At 42.4% G+C, this 27819-nt stretch overlaps 1 protein-coding gene across 2 annotated transcripts in view; it reads right to left on the bottom strand.

Moving 5' to 3' along the window:
• EGFLAM (EGF like, fibronectin type III and laminin G domains) overlaps positions 1-27819 on the bottom strand; it is a 199471-nt gene that overhangs the window by 111034 nt on the left and 60618 nt on the right. For both annotated transcript variants that reach the window (XM_023216574.2, XM_023216575.2), the window contains exons 2-3: positions 11039-11148; positions 9887-9970 (exon numbers count right to left, since the gene is read on the bottom strand). In XM_023216574.2, the coding sequence (XP_023072342.2) occupies positions 9887-9970; positions 11039-11148 (194 nt within the window). The remainder of the gene's footprint in view (positions 1-9886; positions 9971-11038; positions 11149-27819) is intronic.

Raw genomic sequence — 27819 nt, 5'->3', positions numbered from 1 at the left:
CTTCTGTATTTACTATGCTCAAGACTCTCACACCTTAAAAACAGTAATTCCCTACCACATCTGCACCCCTAGATCCTCTCCTCAGAGGCAACCTTCTTGAAGTTCTCTTTGTTGCCTCACCTCCTATTTACTCCTGAACTTACGCCCACCTGGCCACTCTCACTACAAACCTATTGAGATGTTCTTACCAAGACACTGTAACAACTCTGTAGTGAATCCAGTGGGTGCATCTCAGTCTTTAATGACTCGCTGCAGCTTTCAACACCATTGTCCACCCTTGCTTCTTCAATCTCTTGGCTCCGTTGGAAATCATGACTCTGCTCCTCTGTGGTCACCTTCTACTTCTCGTGTTGCTCATTTCCAATACCCTCCACCCACCCCCCTTTCTCTGCTACCTGTAAGGATTGGTCTTTCCCAGGAGTTCACCCTGTCACCATCTTCTCTTCTCCCTCATAGTCTTGCTTGGGTACGCTCCTCTTCCATTCCATTAGCTTCTGGCACCACCTTCAGGGTGACATCTCCCAACTCTGCACCTCTAGCTCTGGCCTGCCTCCTGGTCTCCAGGCATGGAGTGCCTCTTGAACATCTCTACCCAGAGACTACCAAGCAACCCAAGTGTAACACAACCAAAGCTTGACTAATCATTCCTCCTCCTACTGCCAAAACCAAACCAAAACATAGCTTCACTGCTTGCCTTCTCTCTCTCTCTCTCTCTCCCCCCACCCCCTCATTACCCAAGGCCAGAATTCCTGATGCTTTCCTCTATCAGTTCATCCTACACCCCTCGCCACCATCTAATCAGTTACCCATGCAGCAGATTCCACCTCTTTCATATCACTTGAATGTGTTTCTGTCATTTCATTCTTACATCCCTTGAAAACCAAGTCCTCATAAATATGACAATGGGCTCTGATTCTCCTGCCACCAGTGCTGCCCTACCTGTACCTCCAGTCTGGACTCCACGGTGCTATGCTAGTTATCTTTCTAAATCCGCAATCTGATCACATACTTCATATTTTAAAACCCCGTAGAAGAGTATGTTCATGTCCCCCTGTTTATCCTTCCAGCATCATCCCGTACCATGTTCCCTCCTTACATTCTACATTCCAGTCATACTTAAGAACTTGGCATGGCTCAAATTTATGCCATTCAATGCCTCTGGGCCTTTGAACCTGCTGCTCCCTCTACATGAAATGTCCTTCTCCCTACTCCTGCCTGGCTCACCCCTACTCATTCTTCATGACTCAGATCAGCTGAGACATTACCTCATTTCTCTGGCCCCACCCCAGTCTGGTTAGGTGCCCCTTCTCTAGGCTGCCCTGGCGTCCTTGGTGCACCTCAATCTGAGCAACGCTCACCTTGTATTTTAATTATCAGTTGATTTGTCACCTTGTCCCCACCCACTTGAAGCCAGTAAGCAAGTTCTTATTCCTCTGGCATCCCAAAGCTTAGCATAGTGTTACCAGGCATCTAGCAAATGCTCAAGCAATGCTTCTTGATGAATGAATAAATGAACTAATGAATGATGAAGAAAGAAATCAAGCCAAGATGTCTCATGTAAACAGATGACCTCATCAAGAAGCCAGCTGATACTACTGAGCCCTGTATCTTGACTCACAGCATCAGTACCCCTGCCCCAGGCCCTGGATTAGCACCTCCGGGGACAGGACTGACTCTCCTGCCCATATCCTTCCAGCCACCCCACCATGGCTTTCAGACCTGCTCTCTTGTCCCATTTCCACCTCGGTGCCTGAGTTCCAGCCCCTTTGACTCCTTGCCTGGGTCTTCAGTCTGCCCCTCCCTCCCTCCCATCTCCACTCCATCCTACATGTGGCTTCACAAGGGCCTCTGCTGCACATGTGGACCTGCCTTCACATCCCCTCTCCGGCTCTACTTCCTCGCATCTGTGCTCCTGAGCTTCACCTTCTGTCTCCAGGTTTCACGCCAAGTTTGGTGGTTAAGAGACTGGAGGCAGCAGGTGGATCCAACCTTCTGTTCTCACTCCTCTCCCAACTAACGCTCCAGGCTTTCTTCATGGAAGCAGAAACACTTTTGAACCAACACAGCACTCTCCCAGGCTTCTGCTTTGGGATCCTTTACTCCTGGGAAGTCATGATGCTGGATGAAGTGTGGGTGGTGATGTGGATCCAGAGAGTATTGTAGATATCGCTCAATACCAAGCACAGCTACCATTAATTACCAGTGACGGGTGTTTTCTCTGTTTCAGGAACAAAGGGAAAGAAGGCTATATGTAGCCTTATTTAATTCTTCCTTCAGTTCCGTGAGGTAGGTATCACTCTTGTTTTCATTTACAGAGGAAAAAACCTAAGCCCTGAAAAGTTCACAATTTGCTCAAGATTTAGTCAGTGGCAAAATAGGGATTTGAGCCCTTCTCCATTTGACACCAATGCCCAAGTTCTAATTGGCCAGTACATGTACAAAAAATATTAAATAATGTTTAAATCAACAACAAACAGTACTTACCATAAGCACAGAAAACTAGATTATTACTACTTTATGACCACGGAAGTTAATGTATCAGAAATTTAAATGTTACCACTGAAAACCAAGCAAAATCCTATTTGTAGTTCCATATATAGATTACAAACTACTGGAACTCTTTATTGGATATGGAAGATTAGTGCTACCTTCAGCTTGGGTGCATTCTGAGGAGTAGAGGGTGACCTTCCCAGAAGCCGGCTGTTTCCCGTCTGTCTCTTTTTCTGCACTGACACTCCGGAAAGTGGCATAGTGGTGAAAATCAAGGGGACTGAGCAGTAAGGGCCACAGAAACATGTTGAATTCAGTGATTTCACTGTCACTTCCTCCCCTGACATCCCTCCTCTCAAATGGAATCCTCAATGTATTGTAACTTGTGATAATCCCTGCAATTTGTAGTAAAATACCACATACCATAAATCTTTGTATTTCTGTCCTTAAAGGTCTTACCATCACCACTTCAGCCTTGCATCAAACTAGGGCAGATGCTGAACATGCTGTTTTCAAAGTACAGAAACAGTCTTTTGCTTTGTTTCATTGCCTTGTGGAAGTCTGAAGACAAATCAAGATGTTTATCTCTCCTGAGCTTCATTTCTCCACAAGTTAGTGAGAAACAGAGTGGGGGATATTGCTTTCCTGGAGTAGAGGCCAGAGTTACCTCAACAGTCTCCCCCAGGCCCTTCCCCCACCATTTTGGGGGTGAAGCTGAGTGCTTTGCTGCAAAATACCCCTATTTTGTGTTTGCCTAGTTCTTTCTGAAATGCAAAACCCCTTTGTCTGCTCAACACCGCTGTTGAGCGGCTTCATGCGAGCAGTGAATTCACATCTATAGAAGAGAAAAGCAAGGCTGGTCACTGAGCCCAGTGAGAAAGCTCGGGCGACTTTCAGGACTCTTGCCTTCTTCACAGATTGCCAGAACAACAAACTTTCATCTTACAATTGTTATCATCATTATAGTTTTCATTTATATAGCATTTTGGAATTTATAAAATCTCTGTACACCATTATTTCCTTTAATCTTCACAACAACTCTAAGAGATCAGTCCTATTGTCTCCATTTTGCAGACAATGAGACTGGATTCAGAGAGTTTATATAACTGCGGGCAACCGTGAGTCTGATTTCCCTCATGAAACTTTATATAGTTCTAATTACCTGACTCGTAGACACAGCATCACTAACTAGTTCTGAAACGGGCACCTGGTTTTTCCCATGTTCAACCGCCTTTTCCATTCCCTCCATTCATGGTCTGTCACCTGGATGACTCGTCCCATTCTCTTCTTTCTCATGATAGAATCCCCGTATTTCAGTTGGGCCACTCAAAGACTACATTCTCAGCCTCCTTTCCCTCCAGGTGTGGCCCTATGGCTAGATCCTGTCCAATAGGTTGTGAGTGAGAATGCTGACGCCAACTTTTGAGATCTCCCTTAAAAGGAAGGAGTGTGTTTCCTTTCCTCTTTTCCTTATCTATTGCCCAGAGTGTGGATGTGGCAGCGTAAGCCATTCCGGACCATGGGCAGGAGGGCACAAGGGGTTGGCAGAACAATGAGTTGGAAGGAGCCTGGCTCTCCGATCAAGTGAAGCCACCAGAAGGTGACATCCAGACAGTTCCATGGCAGGGAATGTAAATGCACATCAATTTGAGTTTCTGGCCTGCTAGACTTATATCTATCTAATACATGACCCAATATACAAAACCAACCTGGGTTACCATGTAAGAAGAGCCCAAGAAAAGATGAGACTCTTCTTTTTTTTTGAGACAGAGTTTCACTCTTGTTGCCCAGGCTGGTGTGCAATGATGCGATCCCAGCTCACTGCACCTGCCTCCCAGGTTCAAGTGATTCTCTTGCCTCAGCCTCCTGAGTAGCTGGGATTACAAGCATGCACCACGATGCCCGGCTAATTTTTGTATTTTTAGTAGAGATGGGGTTTCACCACGTTGGCCAGGCTGGTCTCAAACTCCTGACTTCAAGTGATCTGCCCCACCTCGGCCTCCCAAAGTGCTGGGATTAGAGGCATGAGCTACCGCACTCAGCAAGGCTATTCTTTACTACATACTTTTCACTCTACATTGACAAAATCATGTTGAATTGTTCTGAACTGAAGTCTCTGACTCTGATTTCAGACCTCGCCTTTACCTCCTTACATGCTGCTGTTCTTTCTCCTCCTACTGCCTGAAATACAGATCATTCGGCTTCAGAAATAAGGCTAGAGGCTGTCTTATTCATTAGTTCAGATGAGCACAGTTGAGAGGAGGCATGAATTGAGTAGAGAACTGGACTGGGAGCCAGGAGACCCAGGTTCTGCTGCTAACCTAGCTGTGTGGTCTTGGGGATGCCACTTAGCTTCTCTGGGCCAAAGATTCAACACTGAAGGTCTATAATTCTTCTAAAACAACTTTCGTTAATAGCTAGTAAACTTGGATTCAACCTCACAGTTGACCCTACAAGACAAGGCTAGGCCTCAGTTGCCTTAGTGGGAGTTGGGACCACCTAGCATCGTCCAGTGGAAGGCACCAGAGAAAGAGAAAAGTGCTATCTTCCAAGCATCCTTCCTCCAAGGCGCTGAGGATGGCTGTGCAGAGCAGGGTGGAGGGAGGAGTTGTAGGGATTTCTATTCTCTGGGTGGTCACAGGAAGTTATTTTCCAGAGCTTTGCTGCAGGGGCAGCATTAGCTTTAGAGGCTGGACAAATCTTCCTTACGTGGATCCATCTATGTACTGCAGGAAAGTTAGCATCCCTGATGCTTGTCCACCAAAATGCCCAGGAGGGGACAAAGGTACCCCCAGCTGAGAATCATTACTAGTCCATCCCTTCTTTTTTTTTTTTTGAGATGGAGTTTCACTCTTTTTGCCCAGGCTGGAGTGCAATGGCACAATCTCGGCTCACTGCAACCTCCGCCTCCAGGGTTCAAGTGATTCTCCCACCTCAGACTCCCAAGTAGCTGGGATTACAGGCACCTACCACCACACCCAGCTAATTTTTTTTTTTTTTTTGTATTTTTAGTAGAGATGGGGTTTCACTAAGTTGGCCAGGCTGGTCTCGAACTCCTGATCCACCCATCTCGGCCTCCCAAAGTGCTGGGATTACAGGCATGAGGCACTGCGCCCGGCCCCATCCCTTCATTTTACAGTTGAAGAGAAATTCAGAAGAGCTCAGTGACTTCACCTCAGGTCACCCTTGCTCTGATGAGAGAGCAGGAACAAGTCTTCTGATTCCTGGTTAAGTTTTCTCTCTCTAAGTTCTGGGTCAATCAGTGGACTCTAAAGCAGGGTGGTGGTGCATCCCCAGGGACAGCAAGACAACCCACTGAGATGCCAGAAGAAAACACAAGAACTCTCTATTTCTGTTTTATCTCCTCCTTTAAAATTCTGTGAGATTTTATAATGTACATAATATATTAGTACAGTAGCATATGTATAATTTATAAATACATAAATATACATATATTGGTGCATGTTCAAATATTTTTAACTGATGGTATGCATGATCAAAAAGTGTAAAGACCACCACCCTAAACATCCTTATCTATTTCTAACTCTAAAAAATTTGCCAAATTGCCCTGATTTGTTTTACTATTTTGTTTTCCAGGAGGAAACCTGGAGGGTATTATTTTAAGAAAAAGATAAGGTGGGCTTGAAATGCTGCCAAATTGGAAGCTTCTAGAAGGCAGATTATCAAACAATGCAGCCCAACTCCACATTATCAGCCAGGGTATTCTGGTCATTTTATCAGTTAAATCAGATTAACCATTTGTCAATCCACTCCCCAGTTTGGTATTCAATCCAGAAAACCAAATCTATCGGTCCTATCTTACTGAAAACACAATCTGGAATTGTCAGAGGAAATAAGGGAGTGAGAAAAGAGGAGGTAAAAGGAGCGGGAGCTACTTCCAGAGAGGTGCTCACTAGTTAAATATTTTCTCTCCTTTTCAATCTGTTTCACCTACTTTTGAACCAGAGCTTAAATTACTTCAACCTTCAGAGAGGTTCCCCTTAACCCTACTCTGCTGTGTGAGATGAAGAAGTACATGCAAGGATAAAAGTGGCTTCCTCTAAACGATTAAAAATTCACCTTGTAGATTCAGCTGTCTGTGCTTACACTAGAACTAGGCACTCTCCACTGAGCCTTAATCAGCAAGAGGGAGATGCAGGAAAATCAACATTTTGATGAAAAGAGATCCCCTGAATCCTGGGTTGGGACAGGTGTTTAAATTTTCTAAAACATGCTTACAAAAATTGCCTGATGATCAGGTTATCCCTGGAGAGGGGAAAAAACAAAGGCAACATGAAGAGTAAAAACAAAAAACTTGCATGAATAAAACAAATCTGTACAGCACCTGCCCCTTTTGCCATGCACAGCCAAGGGCAGCAAACACACATCTTTGCAGTATGAATCATACTGACCACTTACTAAGCTCTCATTCTGTGCCAGGTATCGTGCTGAAGGTTCTACAATCATGACCTTATAACTCACATCTTTATCTATAGAATGATATGATATAGTACAGAGTTCCTAAAACTTTCTCTATTCTTGCCACCCTTAGTGTGTCAGTAATATTTATAGCATCTCAATGCCAAAAGAAATGCCCATTTATTAAGTAGTTATATCCAAACAACTTGGTAATAACAGTTGATACGATTTGGCTCTATGTCTCCACCCAAATCTCAACTTGAATTGTAATAATCCCCACGTGTCAAGGGTGGGACCAGCCGGAGGTAACTGAATCATGGAAGTGGCTTCTCCCATGCGGTTCTCGTGATAGTGAGTGAGTTCTCACAAAAGCTGATGATTTTATAAGGGGCTTCCCCCTTCACTCAGCACTCATTCCCTCTCCTGCCGCCCTGTGAAGAGGTGCCTTCTGCCATGATTGTACGTCTCCTGAGGCCTCCCCAGCCATGCAGAACTGTGAGTCATTTAAATCTCTTTTCTTTATAAATTACCCAGTGTCAAGTATGCCTTTATTAGCAGCGTGAGAATGGACCAATGCAGTAATTCACACAGATGTTGCTGTTTTCCTCAAAAATGTTAAATATTCTACTGTGCCCCTGTAAGCCTGCTGCAGAGCCCTGGAGCACTCTGGCACACAGTTTGGGAACCACAGACACACTATGATATAGATATTTTTGGGATCCCTGTTATGTCAATGAGGCAACTGAGACCCAGTAAGGTTAAGCAGCTGTTTTGTTGAAATGCAGAAATCTGAACACAAGTCCATCAGAATCCAGGACACATTCTGCTATATCAGACTCCTCCCACTCCCTTGCTGAATCACTGCCTTTATGTGTAGTCATGATTTCCTCTTTTCATTCTGTTTATTCTGCAACTCTCCCCACCCCCAACCCTCCCTACCACCAAACACACACACAGAAAGAGAGAGAGAGAGAGGCATGTGTGGACACATTCATGCTCATTGGGCTCAAACCATTCCAACTGGGATGTCCCTCCCTTGAGTCTGCCTTTCCAGAAAGTTACTGCTTCAGTCCTCAGTCCCAATTTTCACCTCTTGACCACTTGTTCCCACACTCACCTCTCACTCTTCAAACCCTGTCTACTAAGCAGCATGTTAATAACAACATCTGATCTTACGTTGCTCTCTAATTGTTTTATCTGTGTGGATGTGGTTTTCAGAAGACTGAAAGCTGCCCCCAAACAGGGACTGTGTGTTGTCTTATGTTGGGCATAGAGTAGCCCCTATGCAAGTTTGTCAAAATTGGCAAGATGATCAAATGCAGAATTTGATAGCGTACTCTAATGCCCAGATGTTGATAATGAAGAGAATGTATTTAACATATAAGTCATCGGGAATGATAACTACCACCCACGTGGCTTTTATTTGGTCCTCACATGAGAATAATTATTACACCTCTATCATGGAAAAAAAGTTGAGGTTTAGACAGTTTAAGTGACTCTGACCAACATTACCCAACCTGTAAATGGAAGAAACAGGCCTAAAAGTCCAGAGTGCTGGTCTCCCTCCTAGCCCTGTTTTAGGTTTGTACAGCAGTGACCTTCAGAGAGATGCCAATTTTCAGCCCAGGTTCTGTGACGGGCAGGATATCAATTTCAGAGGCACTGTGTAGACTCAAAGGCTTGTGTCACTCTTGATACCTGAACTGGGTTCCAGGTCAAGCAGTGAGCCCTGCAGACACCAGGCTGGGGTGGCTGGGGACACTACTAGGGACAATCAGGCTTCTTGGTGAGGTTAATGAGCTTATTGAAAGTTCCAACCCATCTCCCTCTCTTCAGACAGAGTAAACTATAGAGGCTGAGGTTGACAGCTTCTGTGGCCAATGCTGGATGCTTAAGCAAAAGTCTATTTTGAGCTTAAATGCATGTCATACAAAATAAAAGCAAGCTGGAAATGTGCATCTCTTCCTTCTGAGTCATGAGAGCTTTGGTAGAACCAGCAAGGGCAGGGGCTCAGAGGTCAGTCAGCTCTGAGTTTACAGTTGATGCTGTTACCCACTAATGTATGATTTGAGGAAAGTTACTTCACCTCTCCGAGTCTCAGCGTCCTTGTCCATAAAATGAGGTCATAGGATAGTTGTGAAGAGCAAGTGGCAAAGTAAATGTAAAGCAAAGGGTGGTGGCTGCCAGGTAACAGATGCTCAATAAGTGATAGTTCCTTATCATGGATGACAAACAGGTGCTGCCTGTTTGTCAGGTGCTGCCACCAGAAGGCACGGATCAAATAGGAGCTAGCACCACCACCACCATTATAATAGTGTTATAAGCACTGGTGCTAACTCCTTGTAGAGCAATTCAAAAGGCTCTAGCCTGAGGTTGTGGCAGAATGAGGGAGGGGAGTGAAAGAAAAGAAAATACAAGATGCCTAAGGCCAAAAATTCACTCAAGAGACCTTGAGGAGAAACAGAAAAGAAAATAGATGAGGACCCAACAATTGGCTAGTGGAAGGACGGGGTGCTGGGCTTGAAAAAAAAAAAAAAAACAACTTGGACCATTTAAATATACATTTCAAATTACATCCTCTTCTTTTGCACTGTGTCTTCAGGCAGCTGGGAAGATACAAATGCATCATATTTACGTATAAAGCTTTTATTGGGATAAAAAAAAACAGAACTGAACTTTATGAAGAAAAGAAGGGGAAAAACCAGCTGTAAGGTGGCAGTTTTCTTGCATGATAAAATAGGGTTGAGTCTAGGATGGAAGCATTTACACCAGGACTCTTTCGTCAGATGCCTGTTTTTTCAGAGATGTAGTTGGCATGGTTCATAGGAAATGTACATGGATGACATTGGGAAATCCTAAAGGACTATTAGAAGCATTAGTTGTTATCACATGTACAGTAGCACACACACCAAATCAGCAATCCCCCAGAATAGCGCCCATGTGCTTTTGAGGAGGCTGCCAGGATGGAGAAACTCACCGTGGTCGGGATGTCCCGGCTGAGAGGCACGCTGTGAGACTGCTCCTGCAGGGATTTATCTGCGCCAACCTCAGAGTAAAAGACCTTGAAAAGATGCAGACACCCCGGTGAGAGCAGAGCCCGTGCTTGTGTAAGATCAAAGGTTGTAATTACACTCACAGTGGCAGCAGGCTCTGAGGTGCGTCGCCTAACGTCACGTGCACTAGTTCTGCGGGAACACACATCAGACCTACTTGGGTTGGGTGGGGGGTGTTGCAAACTCAGAAGCCTGCGGAGTCCAGGAGGAAGACACATATCAATGAAGTGAGATGCAGAGGTCTGGACGTGGCTCGTGTTATTTTTCCCAAAATGCACGAGCCGCCCGGGTAATCTTTCATTTTCTCACTTTCGATAAGACATGAGTCCAGAGATGTATTCCTCTACTTTTAGAAAACAATAGGATGAGGGCCATTATCAATGGCTACTGTCCCTCGGTGAAATGGAGACAGTAGCAGGTGGTGGGATTGGGGTGTTACTGAGGTCTTGCAGCTCATCTAAAATGAGCAGCTCAGTTCCAGCAGGTGGATAGGAATGTGGACCCAGTGTGGCCAGCTCTCCCCATATCCCAGAGAGTTCACAATTCCAAACATTTATGTGAAATATCTTGACTTCTCAAAGTTGACTCATTTCTAAAAACACTATTCAAAGAAAACATTTTGGTGAAAAGATATCAGCCCAATTTGCAGCCTCTGATAGGTAAGAATGCATTCTCTGCTGCTTCCTCCATCTTGCCTACCCACCTTCTTACTTTACATTATTTCGTACTTATTGACAACATTCCACAGTGATTTCCTCTTTCCTATGTTCATACTTTATTCTCCAGATTTGACTATAGGCAATTGAATAGCAACAACCACGTCCTTTTAGTTTATATTTTCCCACAGCTGAACAGAGAAAGGACTGGATAGATCCTAAGTGAGTAATGCAGATGTGATGTGACATTCAGGGCATTTACAAATATCCTTCAAAGGGGGACATCTCTTCTAGCTTTATGGAGGGAGAATGGAGCAGTTACTGATATGGAAGGACAGATATCTAGAAAAAGCAAGGATGAGAAAGACATACAGTCACACAACACACCCACTGAGGAAACTCCCGTGCCCGTGGACTCACAGTGTACCCAAGGATGGTGCTCCCAGGATGCCTTGGCATTTTCCACTGGATGCTGAAAGCCGTACAGTTCAACGCGCCCAGCTTGATGTCAAGAGGAGCCCCTACCTTGCCTGCCCCCAAACAAAAGAGATTGTGTTAGAGGCTCCACATATCCCACCTTGAGTATACTTACACAAGATTTAAGAGTGCATTCTCTGATAGATGAAAAGCCTACTTAAAGATAATTCCAGAAATGCAGTCAATTTCTGATACACCACACCTATCTCAGCTGACCTCACTCACTTTTCTATCCCCTCCCAACCTAGTATCAGTAGATAAATCAGTCCAGCTATTGCCCTCATTCTCTCAGGTAACTTCTAATAGGTCAGGGACCAGCAAAGGGAGATTCAGGGTAGCATAGACCACAAATACTTCTGACTTGACTCTAAAAATTTAAAATGTATTAAAGTAAGATGACAGGCACATTTGTATTTACTCAATAGCATATATGTTGTATGTATACATTATATAGATGTGTTCGCTTATATAGCTAGGATATTCCTATTGTGGGACATTTCAAAAATATAGTTATGTATAAAATGAAGTTTAAAAATTTCAAATGCTTTACTATCTATTTATCTTAAGTAACTTCATAGTTATAGATGATAAAATTTATAATTATAAAATAATATATGCAGGTTGCCACAATTTAGAAAACATAAAACATTATATCTAATTCTAACATTCAGAAATGAGTCTTGACAGCATTGTGGTATATCTCCTGTTGGTCACGTGCAATTTAAAAAACTGTGTGTGTGCGTGTGTGCTTCTATACAGTTGACATCCCTTATCTGAAATTTCAGATTTTTTTGGATTTTGGAATATTTGCAATATACTTAACTGTTGAGCATCTCAAATTCAAAATGCTCCAATGGGCAGTTCCCTTGAGCATCATACTGGTGCTCAAAAAGTTGGATTCTGGAGCAGTTAGGGTTTCAGATTTTTGGATTTGGGATGCTCAACTTTGTGTGTGTGTGTGTGTGTGTGTGTGTGTGTGTAACTTCTTTTTCTTTTTTTTTTTTATGAGACAGAGTCCCGCTCTGTTGTCCAGGCTGGAGTACAGTGGCGTGATCTCGGCTCACTGCAAGCTCCGCCTCCCTAGTTCATGCCATTCTCCTGTCTCAGCCTCCTGAGTAGCTGGGACTACAGGCACTCGTCACCACACCCAGCTATTTTTTTGTATTTTTTAGTAGAGACGGGGTTTCACTGTGTTAGCCAGGATGGTCTCGATCGCCTGACCTCGTGATCCGCCTGCCTTGGCCTCCCAAAGTGGGAGGATTACAGGCATGAGCCACTACACCCGGCCATATGTATGTAATTTTTAAATTGTTTTGTTATATATAGTGATTATGTATATATACATACATGTTAATAATTTTAAGTCTTAATTGACTTAGTATATATATAGTACAAACAGCATATTTACAATCATTAAAATCATTATTTTTAATGGCTGTAAATTTTTCCATATAACACATGTGCCATAATAAACAGCATTTGTCATCCCACAATTATTAGGCAATTTATTCCCAATATTTTGCTGTCCTAAATAATGCTCCATAAGGGCAGGGACCAGGTCTATCTTGTTCAGAGTACAGAAACTAGTCATGGCAAAAGCACAATAAACATTCCTTAAGTGAATGAACATTCTGCAACTTGATTTTTCGCTTACTGATATGTACTAGTGAGCTTTCTTTTTAACTATTGCATGTAATTCTCCAGCTTATCAGTTAGGATCCTTTGCAACTCACAGAGATCTAATGTATCTATTTAAAGGACTGCTGCTAGGGCTTGTCATCAATGTTCTTAATAACAGAACCCAAAGTTTTTCTAATGGATTGAGAAATAGAAGAAGCCCAGCGCTGTCAGCAGGAACCATGAGATCAAAAGTCAGCTCCCCTCTGCCCCACATACACCTACGATTGTCACCACTCAGAGATTTAATTCTTAACGATCTCTCTCACTCTGCCATTAAATCTGTTCACGATTTTAATGTCTCATCTGATTGGCTAGACTTAGGCCACGTGGCTTCCTCTTGGCTCAACCAAGCGGCAGGAAAGAGCAGTCCTTTCTGGTTTCTAAACTGGGAAATGATAGGATGAGACCAGTTCTGGGAATTGTTCTTCCACCAAGCCCATCCACAGCAAAGAAGGAACCCCGCAGGAGGACAGAATCATAGAAAAGAGTAGTGGGAAGTTGGATGGCCGAAACTCTGCTTTTCAGAGCACGCGTGTACATTAACTATTACTCCACTGATTGACATTGCAGTTATTTTCAAAATATCGCTGGTAAAAATAATGCTGAAAAGAACATCTATGTATGTGCCTTTTTGCGCACATGTGCCAGTGTTTCTAGAATGGATACCTATAAAATTTATCGAGTATATACGTTTTCATTTTTACTACTAATGACTTATTGATCTCTCCAAAAGAGTAAATGAATAAATCTTTAGGTGCACTCAATTGTTTATTTGGGTAATTCAGAGCTCTTGTGTCTAAGATGGTATCTCGACCTTGACACTATTGACATTTGGGGCCGCCTAGTTTTTGTGGGGGCTGCCCTTTTGAATTATAGGATGTTGAACAGCATCCCTGGTCTCTACCCACTAAATGACAATAGTACTCCCCAACCCATTGTGAAAACTAATAGCATCTCCACACATTACCAAATGTTCCCCAAGGGGCAAAACTGCTCCCAGTTGAGAACCACTGATTTAAGGGAATGAATATTTTAAAGATTTCTAATAAATATCATCAAACTTACATTTAGAAAATTAACCAATTTAGAAGTTTATAGTGGGGTATGAGATGTATAAGTAACAGTGTAAAGTTACACAGCCCCACCAGGTCTTACTACTACCACTTTTTAAATAATTTTTGCTCAGAGAATGAAAACATTTTTTTAAAAAGCCTCAGACAAGGAGAAAATATTTGCAAAAGAAATATCTGATAAAGGTCTGTTATCCAAAATATGCAAATGCTATAGAAAAAACATTTGTGTCCTTCTAAAATTCATATGTTAAACTCTAATTCCCAATGTAATCATATTTGTAGATGTGGCCTTTGGGAGGTGATTAGGTCATGAGGGTAGAGCCCTCATGAACAGGACTAGTTCCCTTATAAAAGATACCCTAGAGAGCTCCCCCTCCCCTTCTGCTATGTGAAGACACAGCAAGAACACAACTGTCTATGAGCCAGGAAGTGAGCTTTCACCAGACACCAAATCAGTTGGTGCCTTGGTCTTAGACTTGTCTGCCTCCAGAACTGTGAAAAATAGATTTCTGTTGTTTATAAGCCACCCGATCTATAGTATTTTCATATAGCAGCTGAACAAACTAAGATAACACAGAACTCTTAAAACTCAACAGGCCGGGCGTGGTGACTCATGCCTGTAATCCCAGCACTTTGGGAGGTCAAGGCAGGTGGCTCACCTGAGGTCAGGAGTTCGAGACTAGCCTGGCCAACATAGGAAAACCCCATCTCTACTAAAGATACAAAAATTAGCTGGCTGTGGTGGCAGGAGCCTGTAATCTCAGCTACTTGGGAGGCTGAGGCAGGAGAATCGCTTGAACCCAGAAGGCAGAGGTTGCAATGAGACAAGATCGTGCCACTGCACTCCAGCCTGGGCAACAAGAGCAAAATTCCATCTCAAAAAAAAAAAAACCTCAACAATAAAAATAAACAAACAACCTGAGTGAAAAATGGACCAAAAGATTTCATGACAAAGACACCAAAAGCAATCACAACAAAAGCAAAAATTGACAAATGGAATCTCATTAAACTTAAGAGCTTCTGCAGAGCAAAATAAACTATCAGCAGAGCAAACAGACAATCTACAGAGTGGAAGAAAATATTTGCAAACTATGAATCTGACAAAGGTCTAATATCCAGCATTTATAAGGAACTTAAATTTACAAGGGAAAAATAACCCTATTAAAAAGTGGACAAAGGACATGAACACACACCTCAAAAGAAGACATAAATGCGACCAACAAGCCTGTGAAAAAGAGCTCAACACCACTGATCATTAGAAAAATGCAAATCAAAACCATAATGAGATACCATCTCACACCCAGTCAGAATGGCTGTTATTAAAAAGTCAAAAAATAAAGATGCTTGCAAGACTGTGGAGAAAAGGGAACCCTTATACACTGTTGGTGAGAATATAAATTAGTTTAATCATTGTGAAAAGCAGTATGGCAATTCCTCAAAGAGCTAAAAGCAGAACTACCATTCGACCCAGCAATCCCATTACTGGGTATACCCAGAGGAATATAAAGCATTCTACCATAAAGACACATGCATGTGAATGTTCATTGCAGCATTGTTTGCAATAGCAAAGGCATGGAATCAACCTAAATGCCCATCAATGACAGACTAGATAAAGAAAATGTGGTACCTATACACCATGGAATATTATGCAGCCATAGAAAGGATGAGATCATGTCTTTTGTGGGAACATGAATGGAGCTGGAGGATATCATCCTTAGCAAACTAATGCAGGAACAGAAAACCAACTACCCTATGTTCTCACTTATAAGTGGGAGCTGAATAATAAGAACTTAGGAACACAAAGAAGGAAACAACAGACACTGGGGTGTTGGAAACAGCCCCTCAAATCTGGCCATAAACTGGCCCCAAAACTGGCCATAAACAAAATCTCTGCAGCATATGTTCATGATGGCCATGACGCCCATGCTGAAGGTTGTAGGTTTACCGGAATGAGGGCAAGGAAGACCTGACCCACCCAGGGCAGAAAACCTCTTAAAGGTGTTCCTGAATCACAAACAATGGCATGAGCGATCTGTGCCTTAAGGATATATTCCTGCTGCAGCTAACTAGCCAGAGCCCATCCTTTATTTCGGCCCATCCCTTTGTTTCCTGTAAGGAATACTTTTAGTTAATCTATAATCTACAGAAATAATGCTTATTACTGGCTTGCTGTCAGTAAATATGTGGGTAAATCTCTGCTTGGGGCTGTCAGCTCTGAAGGCTGGTGTTGAGTCCCCTGATTTCCCACTCCACACACTATACTTCTGTGTGTGTGTCTTTAATTCCTCTAGCACCACTGGGTTAGGGTTTCCCTGAATGAGCTGGTCTCGGCACTGGGGTCTACTTGATGGGGGAGAGTGGGTGGAGGGAGACGAGCAGAAAATACAACTTTTCTGGGTACTGGGCTTAATACCTCGGTGAGGTAATAATATGTACAACAAACCCCCATGGCACATATTTACCTATGTAACAAACCTTCACATGCACCCCAAACCTAAAATAAAAAGAAAAAAAGAAAACAAATAAAAGAAAAAGAAAAACGAACCAAGACTTTAACAGACACCTCACCAAAAAAGATACCATGATGGCAAGTAAGCATATAAAAACATGCTCCACATCATGTGTCATCAGGGAAATGCAAATTATAACACCAATGAGATACCATCTCTGTATGCCTATTAGAATGGCCAAAATCCAGAACACTGATAAAACAAAATTTTGGCAAGGATGTGGAGCAACAGGACTCTCATTCATCACCAGTGGGAATGCAAAATGGTATAGCCCCTTTGGAAGGCAGTTTGGCAGTTTCTTACAAAACCAAACATACTCGTCACACCACCTCATGTGCACTCGTTGGTATTTACCCAAAGGAGTCAAAAACTTATGTCCACACAAAAGCCCGCACATGGATATTTACAGCAGCTTTATTCATAATTGCCAAAACTTGGAAGTAAACAAGAAGTTCTTTAGTAGGTGAATGGATAAATAAATTGTGGTACTTCCAGACAACAGAGTATTATTCAGGACTAAAAAGAAATGAGCTATCAAGTCACAAAAAGGAAACTTTTCCTTTTTCCTTCACTTAGCCTTAGAATAGGCTAAGTGAAGAAGCCTATTCTAACATAGTCTTAAAGGTGGCTGAAAAGTGGAAGAAAGACAATGGAAATGATTTATCGGTCCCTTGTAGAACCATAAAATAACCAGTAAGCACAGCCTCATCCATAGTCTCAATCCTCCAAGTTTCCACATTGAGGAAACCTCAGTGGTTATTCCTAAGTGAAAGAAGCCAATGTGAAGAGGCTACATACTGTATGATTCTAACTCTATGACATTCTGGAAAAGGCGAAAGTAAAAAAGACCAGTGGTTTCCAGGGATTAGGAGAGAACAAGGGATGAATAGGCAGAGTTCAGAGGGTTCTTAGGGCAGTGAAACTATTCTATATGATACCATAATGGTAGATACATGTCATTATACATTTGTTTAAACCCACAGAATGCACAACAGAAAAAGTGAACACTAATGTAAACTATGGTCTTTGGGTGAGAATGATGTGTCAATGTAGGTTCACCAACAAATGCACCACTCTGGTAGGGGATGATGATGGCGGGGAGGCTATGCATGCACAGGGACAGGGAGTATATTGGAAATCTCTCTACCTTCCTCTCAATTTTACTATGAATTTGAAACTCTAAGTAGTCTTTTAAAACCTTGGCAAATTTGGTTTTAAAAAGCTTAAATATTTTAGCATCTTTTTTGGCTATTTTTCTCCCTATTTTCAAGTATTTTGCACATATTCAATTGGGCTTTAGTTTTTTCTCACTGATTTATAAGTACCCTTAATATGGGAAAGATCTGAATTATTCACCTATATTTTCTCCAGGTAGTTTTGTTTGTTTCCCCCTGTGTAATTATCCAGTACTGGCCATATTTATTGCCAAGTAAAGAGGCCTATTCTAACATAGTCTTAAAGGTGGCTGAAAAGTGGGGAGAAAGATAACGGAAGTGATTTATCAGTCCCCTGTAGAACCGTAAAATAACCAGTAAGCATAGCCTCACCCATAGTCTTAGGAGTATTTCTTGCTTCCTTTGCTCCGGGAAAAAATGCAATTGATCAAGGCAGTCTCCTGGGTCACTAAGAGGGGAACCAGTTCTTCTATCCCTTGTGTATCTGCAATGGTTCAGTACAGAAAATAGAAATGTTCTAGGTATTTTAAACAGGAAGATGGTTATGGAAATTGGTAGAAAGAGTAGAGAAATTAATTCTGGAGTCTCCAATGGCTGTATTAGAGACAGAGAGAGAGGAAGAGAGAGAATGAATGAGAGAATGCTCTAGTGGTGATTCAGAACCAGGACGCCTCTGCCTTCACCCTCACTACTGGCATTACTGCTGCCACAACTGCTTCCAGACGCCCACAAGACTGGCGATGGGCCCCGGAATGATGAGTTCTCATGTTTTCATGGCATTGCTTGGCTAGAGAAATAACAGTAGGAAAATGGGCTCCACCCCACTCTGCCTTCCCTCTCTCTCAAGAGTATATCCAATTGGTGGGACCTAATTGACATCCAGAATATGGGCTACAAGATAGTCTGGAAAATGTAGTTTTTATTTTTCCAGGCTTTGCATTATAGTAATGGCATCTAGAAGGAGGATAAAACAGTCACCCAGAAGGTGAACAAGCCAATCTTAGGTATCGATGACCTCTTGGCACCCATAAAAAGCATGAATTGTAATGCTATCCCCTTTACCTTCATATTGTGTAGAAAAGTATTTAAATCAGACCCTGCTGGGCCCTGGTTAGGTATGACTCCTATTTTATTGGCATTTTCACTCATTTGTTTGCTCTTTCACACTCCTAACATACATATTGAGCACCCTATACATACCACGCACTGTCAGTCTCTACGTTAATGATGAAGAGAGACACAGGGACACAAATTAGCAGGATATTACAATTGGGTGTGAGAATTAGGGTAAGGAAGTTGGAGTACTTTAGTGGCCCATAGCAAGGACATACCAGGCTCTGTGCAGTAGACCCATAGGAACGAGGCAGACAGAATAAGGAAGGGAAAAGGGTCCCAGGCAGAGAGAGCAGCATATACTCTTCCCCAAAGAACTGGGGGATGACCCACGAATATAGAACTACTGGGACTCCATGGCTGGGTGGATGTGGGTAGTGAAAGAGAGAAAGAAAGTAGAAATTAGGTAACTTCAAGGATTCTAGCTTGGACAACACAGAGGAAGAGGACGCCAGTCACTCAGCTCAGCTGGAAGTGACTCAGCTTGACCACCCATGAAGTTGTAGGTGTGGTCACCTGCAGCTGGTGAGTGACAGGTGGCCCAGTCAGACATTTGGACCAAATACCAAAAATATTCCAGATGAATCAGTTAAATATGGGATCTCAAATTATAGAAAATAATTGAATTTTAAAATTAGACTTTTAAAATTTATTTACTTATTTATTTATTTAGTTTTGAGACAGAGTCTCCCTCTGTCACCCAGGCTGGAGTGCAGTGGTGTGATCTCAGCTCACTGCAGCTTCCACCTCCCAGGTTCAACTGATCCTCTCACCTCAGCCAACTGAGTAGCTGGGAATACAGTCACATGCCACCACACCTAGCTAATTGCTTGCAATTGTTATTATTATTGTAGAAACAGGGCCTCACTATGTTACCCAGGCTGGTCTTGAACTCCTGGCTCAATGAGTCCTCCTGCCTTGACCTCAAAAAATGCGGGACTACAGCGTAAACCACTGTGCCTGACCCTAAACCCAGACTTTGAGGAAGAACCTCTCTAAGCTTAAAAGGGACTAAAAATAAATAAATTTTTTAAAAATAATAGAATCTACATCATAAAACTTTCTTTATGCTCTTCGAAAATTACAAAAGAAAAAATTCAGACAATAGATGGAGGGGTAAATAATTGCAGCAAAATGAGAGGCCAACGGATATCTTTATTATAAAACTCATGCATATTAATCAGAAAATTCAGACCCTAATAAATAAAATATGAAGAGATAATTTGCAAAAAAAAAAAAAGGAAGTATAGCTAGTAAACACACACGGGGAAATATTCAAATTTGCTAGTTATCAAAAAAATACACATTTCAAAAATTGAGACATTTTCACCTACTAAATTAGCCAAAATATTAAAGTGAGAGTAATGCTGACAATGGTACATGAATGCACTACTCTCAAAAAATTGCTCATGGCAATATAAATGAGTATTCAGACATTGTGGAACACACTTTGGCGGCAATATGCAATGGTATCCAGGGCCATAAATCTGTTCTTACCCCTTGGGCCTCCAGAAATCTGATTGTAGACAGCCATAAAGAAGGAATCTTAAAAGAAGAGAAGGCTACTAATATGGTTTGGATCTGTGTCCCTGCATGTCGAATTGTACTCCCCAGTGTTGGAGGAGGGGCCTGGTGGAAGGTGACTAGATCATAGGGAAGGATTTCTCCCTTGTTGTTCTCACCATAGGGAGCGAGTTCTCATGAGATCTGGTTCTTTAAAAGTGTGAGGCACCTCCCCCTTTGTTCCTCCTGCTCTGGCCACGTAAGTCATTGTCTGCTTCCCCTTCACCTTCTGCCATGATTGAAATTCCCGAGGCTTGTTTCTTGTACAGCCTGCAGAACCATGAGCCAATTAAACCTCTCTTATTTCTAAATTACCCAGTCTCGGGTGTTTCTTTATAGCAGTGTGAGAACGGACTAATACGACTACCCACATGCAGATGTTCTTCATAGTACTACATGTGATACAGAAAAACCAAAAGCAATCTAAATCTTTAGAAAGAGAGAATAGTTAGGCCAAGTATGGTGTATCACCTGAATCTACTGGTATACACACAATAAACACAAGATGTGTTTGTGGTATCTTGAATTGGACCCTGGAGCAGAATAAGAACATTAGTGGGAAAATCAGTAAGATGAAATAAAGTCTGTGGTTCAGTTGATAGTACTGTACTATCCAGTTAGTACTATCACTAATTCATTGTTTAGATTTGACAAATGTGCCATGGTTATGTAAGATGTTAACATGAGGAGAAACTGGTAAAAGGTGGATAGGCATTCTCTCTAGTGACTACCCAACTCTTCTATAAATCTAAATTTATTTCAAAATGAAAAGCCTATTTAAAAAAAGAGGCTTGTATGACACTGTGGCAAATTACGATGTAGTATTAAACAGAAAAGCATACTCAAAGGCCACCAATACTATTATTACAGTTATTTAATATGTTCATTTGAAAAATAAGTTGAAGGTAAGAGAAGAAAGCTAATTGATACATCAGGGTGGCTGAGATGAAGGACAATTTTTCTCCCATATTCTTCTATTTGGCAACCTTTCCAGAATGTTACATTGTTTTCCCAATTTTAAAAGTTCACTTTCAAAAATATTTTTACATTCAAAGATCAAAAAACATGTGGGTGCGGGTAACCACGCTCCTTGGTTACTAAAGGAAATCTGCAAAATAACACTGCTTCATGAAGTTTGCACCAGTTGGGTTGGAGCAAATGGTGCTGTCTCATGTTTGCAGTCTGTTTCTCTGTATTTCAGGGTATGGCTAAAAATAGTTTGTGATGAGTGATGCAGATCTTTTAGCTCTCAATAACAAAAGGTAATATACCCGCGTAAAATACCCTTATCGGCCAGTTGCGGTGGCTCACACCTGTAATCCCAACACTTTGGGAGGCCGAGGTGGGTGGATCAACTGAGGTCAGGAGTTTAAAACCAGCCTGGCCAACATGGCAAAAGCCCATCTCTCCTAAAAATACAAAATTAGCCAGGTGTGGTGACGCATGCCTGTCATCCCAGCTACTTGAGAGGCTGAGGCAGGAGAATCGCTTGAACCCGGGAGGTGGAGGTTGCAGTGAGCCGAGATCGTGCCATTGCACTACAGCCTGGGTGACAGAGCAAAACTCTGTCTAAAAATAAATAAATAAATAACTACCCTTATCAATGGACACAACAAAATGAAGATGCCCAGGAAGGAGGCTGTTAGTCCTGTGAACAAGGCCACAGGGAACTGTCAGCAGACAGTGACCAAAGCACCATCAGGGAGGACCTGATTATAAAGAGCACAGAACAGGCGGCCGCTGGCTCCTCTCTACTTTGGTGGCTGCTCATCAGCTAGAACAGGATTTTTCAAATGTTTTGCTCTCTATGTCCTGGATTCTTGAGGACAGTTCTGATTCTGAATGATGTCCCACCATCATGTCCCTTTGGGTCCCCATCATAGCTGTGGAAGCTAGAGGGGGGCCACCACTGGCCCTCACGGGCAGGTGGGCCAGGTCTCACAGTGTCTGGGAGAGGGGAGACAGGCCCAAGACCAGGGCTCCAGCGCCACGCCCTCATGAAGGTTCTGAGCAGAGCTATGGGAAGCCCGGTGCTCCCAGCAGGCTGTCTTCACGCACACTCACCTGTCACCACATACTGACTGGAAGAGTTTTTTTCTCTTTCTCAAATTAATATTTATAATATGTATATACATAAACATATTAATATATACATAAGCATAACATTTATATAGTTTTATAATTATTATAATTTTAATTTTCAGAGATTTTAAAAAAGAAAATAAAGGTAAATAAAATACAACTAAAATTTCATACTGCATCTCTTTCCTCCTTCCTCTCTTCCAGAGATAACAACCATTCTGATGTTATTGGATTTTATCCTCATGAAGTATGTACTTTTATCTGCATGTTTATTTTTCCTGGAATAACCTAACTGCTCATCAGTAGAGATGGATAAATGATGGTTTACCCATACAGTGCACCAGTATCTTTACCACTTGAATTTATTTTAAAAGAGTATTTTGTATTTCCTTAAAAAGAGGAAGATCTATTTGAGAGGACAGAGAGAGGGAGATGCCTTTGTAAATCTTAAAGCAATGCTCAAACCTTAGCCCACTTCTGACGTTCGCCTCACTGCTGGCCTAGAAATCACCTTTCTTAGGTTTCTAAATCTGTCGCCACTTGTCCATGCACATTTCGGTTTCTCGAACGTTATTGCTGCCATCTTTGTCTGTTTCCTTTGTCCTGCTGGTTACTACTCTTCTCCCCAATTTACAAGCATTTTAATGGGGACTGAAGAGATCAGTAGTAAGTATGTTTTTCAACTCCTCATGTTTGCTAGAGGTAGTGGAGGAAGATATTTCCACTCTACAGATGAAGAAACTGAGGTCTAGAGTCTGTTGAATGAGGATCTTGTCAGTGGGACAGTGAGAAGTCAGGTAGAGAATTTCTTCCTCTCCGCTACCCTTCATGTTGATGTTCCTGGTGACTCTGCCCAGTCTCCCTGTTCTCAGCTCCCACTATACCCTCTTCCCTGCCAGTCAGTGCCACACATATGCTGTGGCTCCTGCACCCATTTCTCCAGCCCAGCCCTTCCCTTCAGAGGGGCAGGCCTATATACCCAATGGCCAGGTGGACCCAGGTGACACTGGGCCTCTCAAATTCCACATAACAGAACTGAATTCATCATTTCTTTTTGACCTGAGCCCCTCCTGTAACCCTGGTAGATGGCATCACCATCCACCATGACTTCCAGAAACCTGCAAGTCACCCTCTGCGTCAAATTGGTCACGCTGTCTCCATCCTTTCCTCTTCAAGGAAGCCTCAGAATCCTGCTCAACACTGGGCCTGGAGCAGCACTACTAATTGTTCAGAGCTGTGCACACAGTGCAACCCACTGCCTTCCCCCGATCCTAAGGGATATGATTTCCCTCTCCACAGCTCCTGCGGCCTCTTTTGAAGAATGTGTGTTTGTAACTGAAATTTTTTTTTTCTGTAAAGCAGTTGAGTGCAGCACAAAAGTTGGGGCCATTGGATTGGAACCTCTAAAACTTGTGTGGAGAAGGGCTTATAAATGGCAGATAGAAGGAAGTACCAGAGGCTTTCTCAAGTGACATTTGCATTTTGAGGACAGCATTTTTCTATTTGTGTGTTTGTTTGAAGTGTCCTTGAGAGCAGGGCAGGACCCAGTCCAGGCCCATCTGAAGCTATATTTGCAGAGCAAGTATATTGATATTGTATTATTGGGGTATGTGTGGAGGGGGGGCAGGCTAAAGGGAGGAGTAAGCCACCAGTGGGACCACCCATGGGCTAGAGATAAGTTCTAGGTACAGAAACATGGTGAACCCAGAAAGGCCAGAGAAACCATCAGGCAAAGTCATGGCACATGGTCTGGTATCACCATAAGAGACGCGGAGACGTTAGGGTACAGTCCCAACTGCGATGAGCAGATCAAAGTAATTCTCTAAATCTCTTCCGGCTACCAGAGAGAAACATAAGAGGGAAACCACCCAAGGCTTTCCTCACATCTCTACAATGTCTGAATCATCAGGAAAAGCTTTGGCTAGGGCAAGTAAAGCTTTTTTTTTTTTGAGATGGAGTCTCATTCTGTCATGCATGCTAGAGTAGTGGCACGATCTCAGCTCACTGCAACCTCCGCCTCCTGGGTTCAAGTGATTCTCCTGCCTCAGGCTCCAGAATAACTGGGATTATAGGCAAGCACCAACATGCCAGCTTAACTTTTATATATTTTTACTAGAGATGATGTTTCACCATATTGGCCAGGCTGGTCTCGAACTCCTGACCTCAAGTGATCCACGCACCTTGGCCTCCCAAAGTGCTAGGATTACAGGCATGAGTCACTGTGCCTGGCTGAAAAAACTCTTAATTAAACAAAAATTTTTAAATAATGGTTATAACTCTGAAGTCTTCTGGGATCTTATCTATTACATAGAAACATGCTAGTGCTTCCTCAATATTAAAAAAAAATCTAAGCAGTAGGCCACTTACGTGTGAGACAAGTAATATTAAGCAGTTAAATACAAAAATAACAGTTGTTTCACCAATAATGGTTACAAATGATGGAAAAATGTGGTACATAATAGAAAACTAGTTTTGAAGAAACACAGCATTTGAAACTAAAATAATGCATCTATACAATATACCCTGAAGCTGTGTTCCTGTAAACTAAAAGCTATACTGCTTAAGAGATAAGTAAATAAAAAGGGTGTTTCTTTGCTATGAGGGAGCGTATGCTTGAGTTTTTTTCTCTGGAGGACTTTCAAAACTGTATTAGGCTGTTGCATTAGAAACGTCTGAATAATTAGGTCAATTTCTTATGGAAATTTTATTTCATAAAATACTTCAACTTCTGAGCGAAATTCATCTCTGATTCAATTAGTTTTGTAATCCAGTTCATAAAAACACTTCAAAATGCAAACAAAAATATCATCTGTGACAGAAATACATTGCTAGCTTTTTAGTTATTTGATTTTCACAGAAAGAACCAAGTTACATTCACTGATGCAATAGAGAATGCCCAGACTAACTAAAAATAGTCAGAAAATTCTGAGCAGAAAAACGAAAACCATATTTCCATCTATTTGAAACTTGTTCCAACTATTATTATTAAAGTAGCACTATGAATATGTAACCCAAAAAAAAGTGGCCACTGGAGCTACTTCCAAGGTGATGCCTTCAAGGCAGCAGTGAAAAGATGGCTTTAAAACACAGAACAGTGTTTGTTCTAGTTACCTGTGGATTAAAGAAGTTGTCAGTCACTAAGGAGAAGTAGGAAGAATTTTCCAGATCCCTGCTGGCTTTTCTCTGTGGAGCAGTTACCCTGCACATCACAATCATGCTTCCCTTTGAAATTCATCATGCCAGAGTGCAATTCCAAAGAATAGTTTGCCACTCCAGAGAGTAATCCCAGAGAGTAATCCATCATTCCCGAGTGTAATTCCAGGGAGTAATCCACCTTTCTGGAGTGCTTCAGTTTCCTCATGTCCTAGTCAATGGGCTGGATTAGATGATCATAAATTAGAGTTCCTCCCCAAACACTTCATGGGGAAGTATCTGCAGAGCATTACTGCCTGAGTTCCGCCTCCTGTCAGATCAGCAGCATTAGATTCTCATAGGAGTGCGAACCCTGTTGTGAACTGTGCGTGTGAGGAATCTAGGTTGTGCACTCCTTATGAGAATCTAATAATGCCTGATGATCTGTCACTCTCTCCCATCACCCCCAGATGGGACTGTCTAGTTGTAGGAAAACAAACTTAGGGCTCCCACTGATTCTACATTATGGTAAGTTGTATAAGAAATCATTATTTCATTATATATTACAACGTAATAATAATAGAAATAAAGTACACAATAAATCCAATGTGCTTGAATCATCCTACCTCCCACCCTCATCCATGGAAAAAACTGTTTTCCAGGAAACCAGCCCCTGATGTCAAAAAGGTGGGGGAACTTTCTAGAAGACTTGTTGCAGATGTTATATCCATAGTCCTTACTAGGAGTTCCTATGTGGTCAGGCTCCAGGCCCATGAGATGGTAAGAATTCATATTAGGGGTAAATATCACCTTGGTCCTTCTCCGTTGGTTCCTCCACACCTTCTTTGGAAAGATTACCTTGTTCCAAAGCCCTGTCTCCTTTAGCAGACCCCAAACTCCCAGGGGGGTCCCAGGCTGGGGACTGTTGTCTTACATCATCTAAGGAGGCAAGCAGAAAAGCTCTGCATCTCCACCCACCAACCTCCTATCACCACACATATACACACACACACACACACACACACACACATAAGCATACGCACACATGCAGACACACACATTCACAGGCATATGCACAAAGCACACATCCTCCACCTCAAGAAGAAACTGACTTACAATCATTTAACAATTGGAGGAGGACAAAGAAGCACAGACTATGAAATCTGACAAAGGCATCTGAACAAGAATATTGTGTAGAAGCTTTAATGCTAGAAGGGAGTTTCAAATTCATCTAAGCCAGTGGTTCTCAAACTTCTTTTGGAAGCATCAGAATCACCTGAAAGACTTGTAATAACTGCCTGCTGGACCCCACCCTGTTTCTAATTCTGCTAAGTCAGGAAGTGGTCCCAAGAATTTGCATTTCTGAAAAGTTCTCAGGAGATGCTGATACTGCTGCCTCTTGAACCACTGGTATAGTCTAATCTCAGATTTTAATGATGGGAAAATTAAAACTCAAAGAAGCTAGTGTCTGTGAGGCGACAGTAGTTAGGGAGGAACTGGAACGAAGACCTTGAATTATTGAGTCCCTAGCCAGGTGCTTTCTACCACCTAGCATGTTCTTCCAAATTTTACACTGCCATGATGGCTTCCAATTTTACCTGGGCCCTGTTCTCCAGCCATACAGTGACTCCCAAGTCTTGTTGTTGTTTCAACATAGACAGCCTCTTGGAAGACACCTCAATGGTAGTGATTCCTAATTGGAGAGGATGCCCTCAGGCAGTGTTTCAAACCTCTAAATGTCTGGATCAAGAGCATTGCTTCATGGAGTTTAAAGAAGCTCCCCAGGTGGCCCTGACATGCCCCTGCTCCTGCCTGAACCCCACTGTTAGTCCCATTCTGCCAGGTGATCTCACCCATTTGTATAGTGTTCCCAGGCACCTGCTAAATGTATCTTTTCAAGTACACTATGCATATCTAACTAGACACTTCAGCCTTGACGGCTCACAAACACCCCAAATGCCAAGCATTGCAGACAGAACCCATCATCTTCCCCATTCAGATCTCTGTCTCCTCCCACATTCCCCATAGTCCTGAAATCTGGGAGTGTTGTTCACACCTCCTCTCTGTGTTCCAGATATGACTCTCCATGTTGCCCCCAATAGCCCGTAGAATGCAAACTCCACGAGGGCAGGGACTTTTGTGTTCGCTCTTTATTCCTGGCAGCTACAATAGCTTCCAACCCTTGATAGGCATTCCATAAGTATTTGCTGCCTGATTGACTAAATGGCTGACTGAATAAATCCCTGTTCTCCTTCGAGCCCTACCGCTGTGACTCTATCCTGCCTTCCATCAATCTGTGCTGACATCCCTCAACCTAAATTTTCTCTTCTAGGTTCAAAGCCCACTAGGGAAAAGAAATCATGGCATCAAGCATGGGTCATCTCTCCACATCAGAC

The sequence above is a fragment of the Piliocolobus tephrosceles genome, chromosome 4, assembly GCF_002776525.5.
Source record: "Piliocolobus tephrosceles isolate RC106 chromosome 4, ASM277652v3, whole genome shotgun sequence".
NCBI lineage: Eukaryota > Metazoa > Chordata > Mammalia > Primates > Cercopithecidae > Piliocolobus > Piliocolobus tephrosceles.
This window is presented reverse-complemented; position numbering and strand designations above follow the sequence as displayed.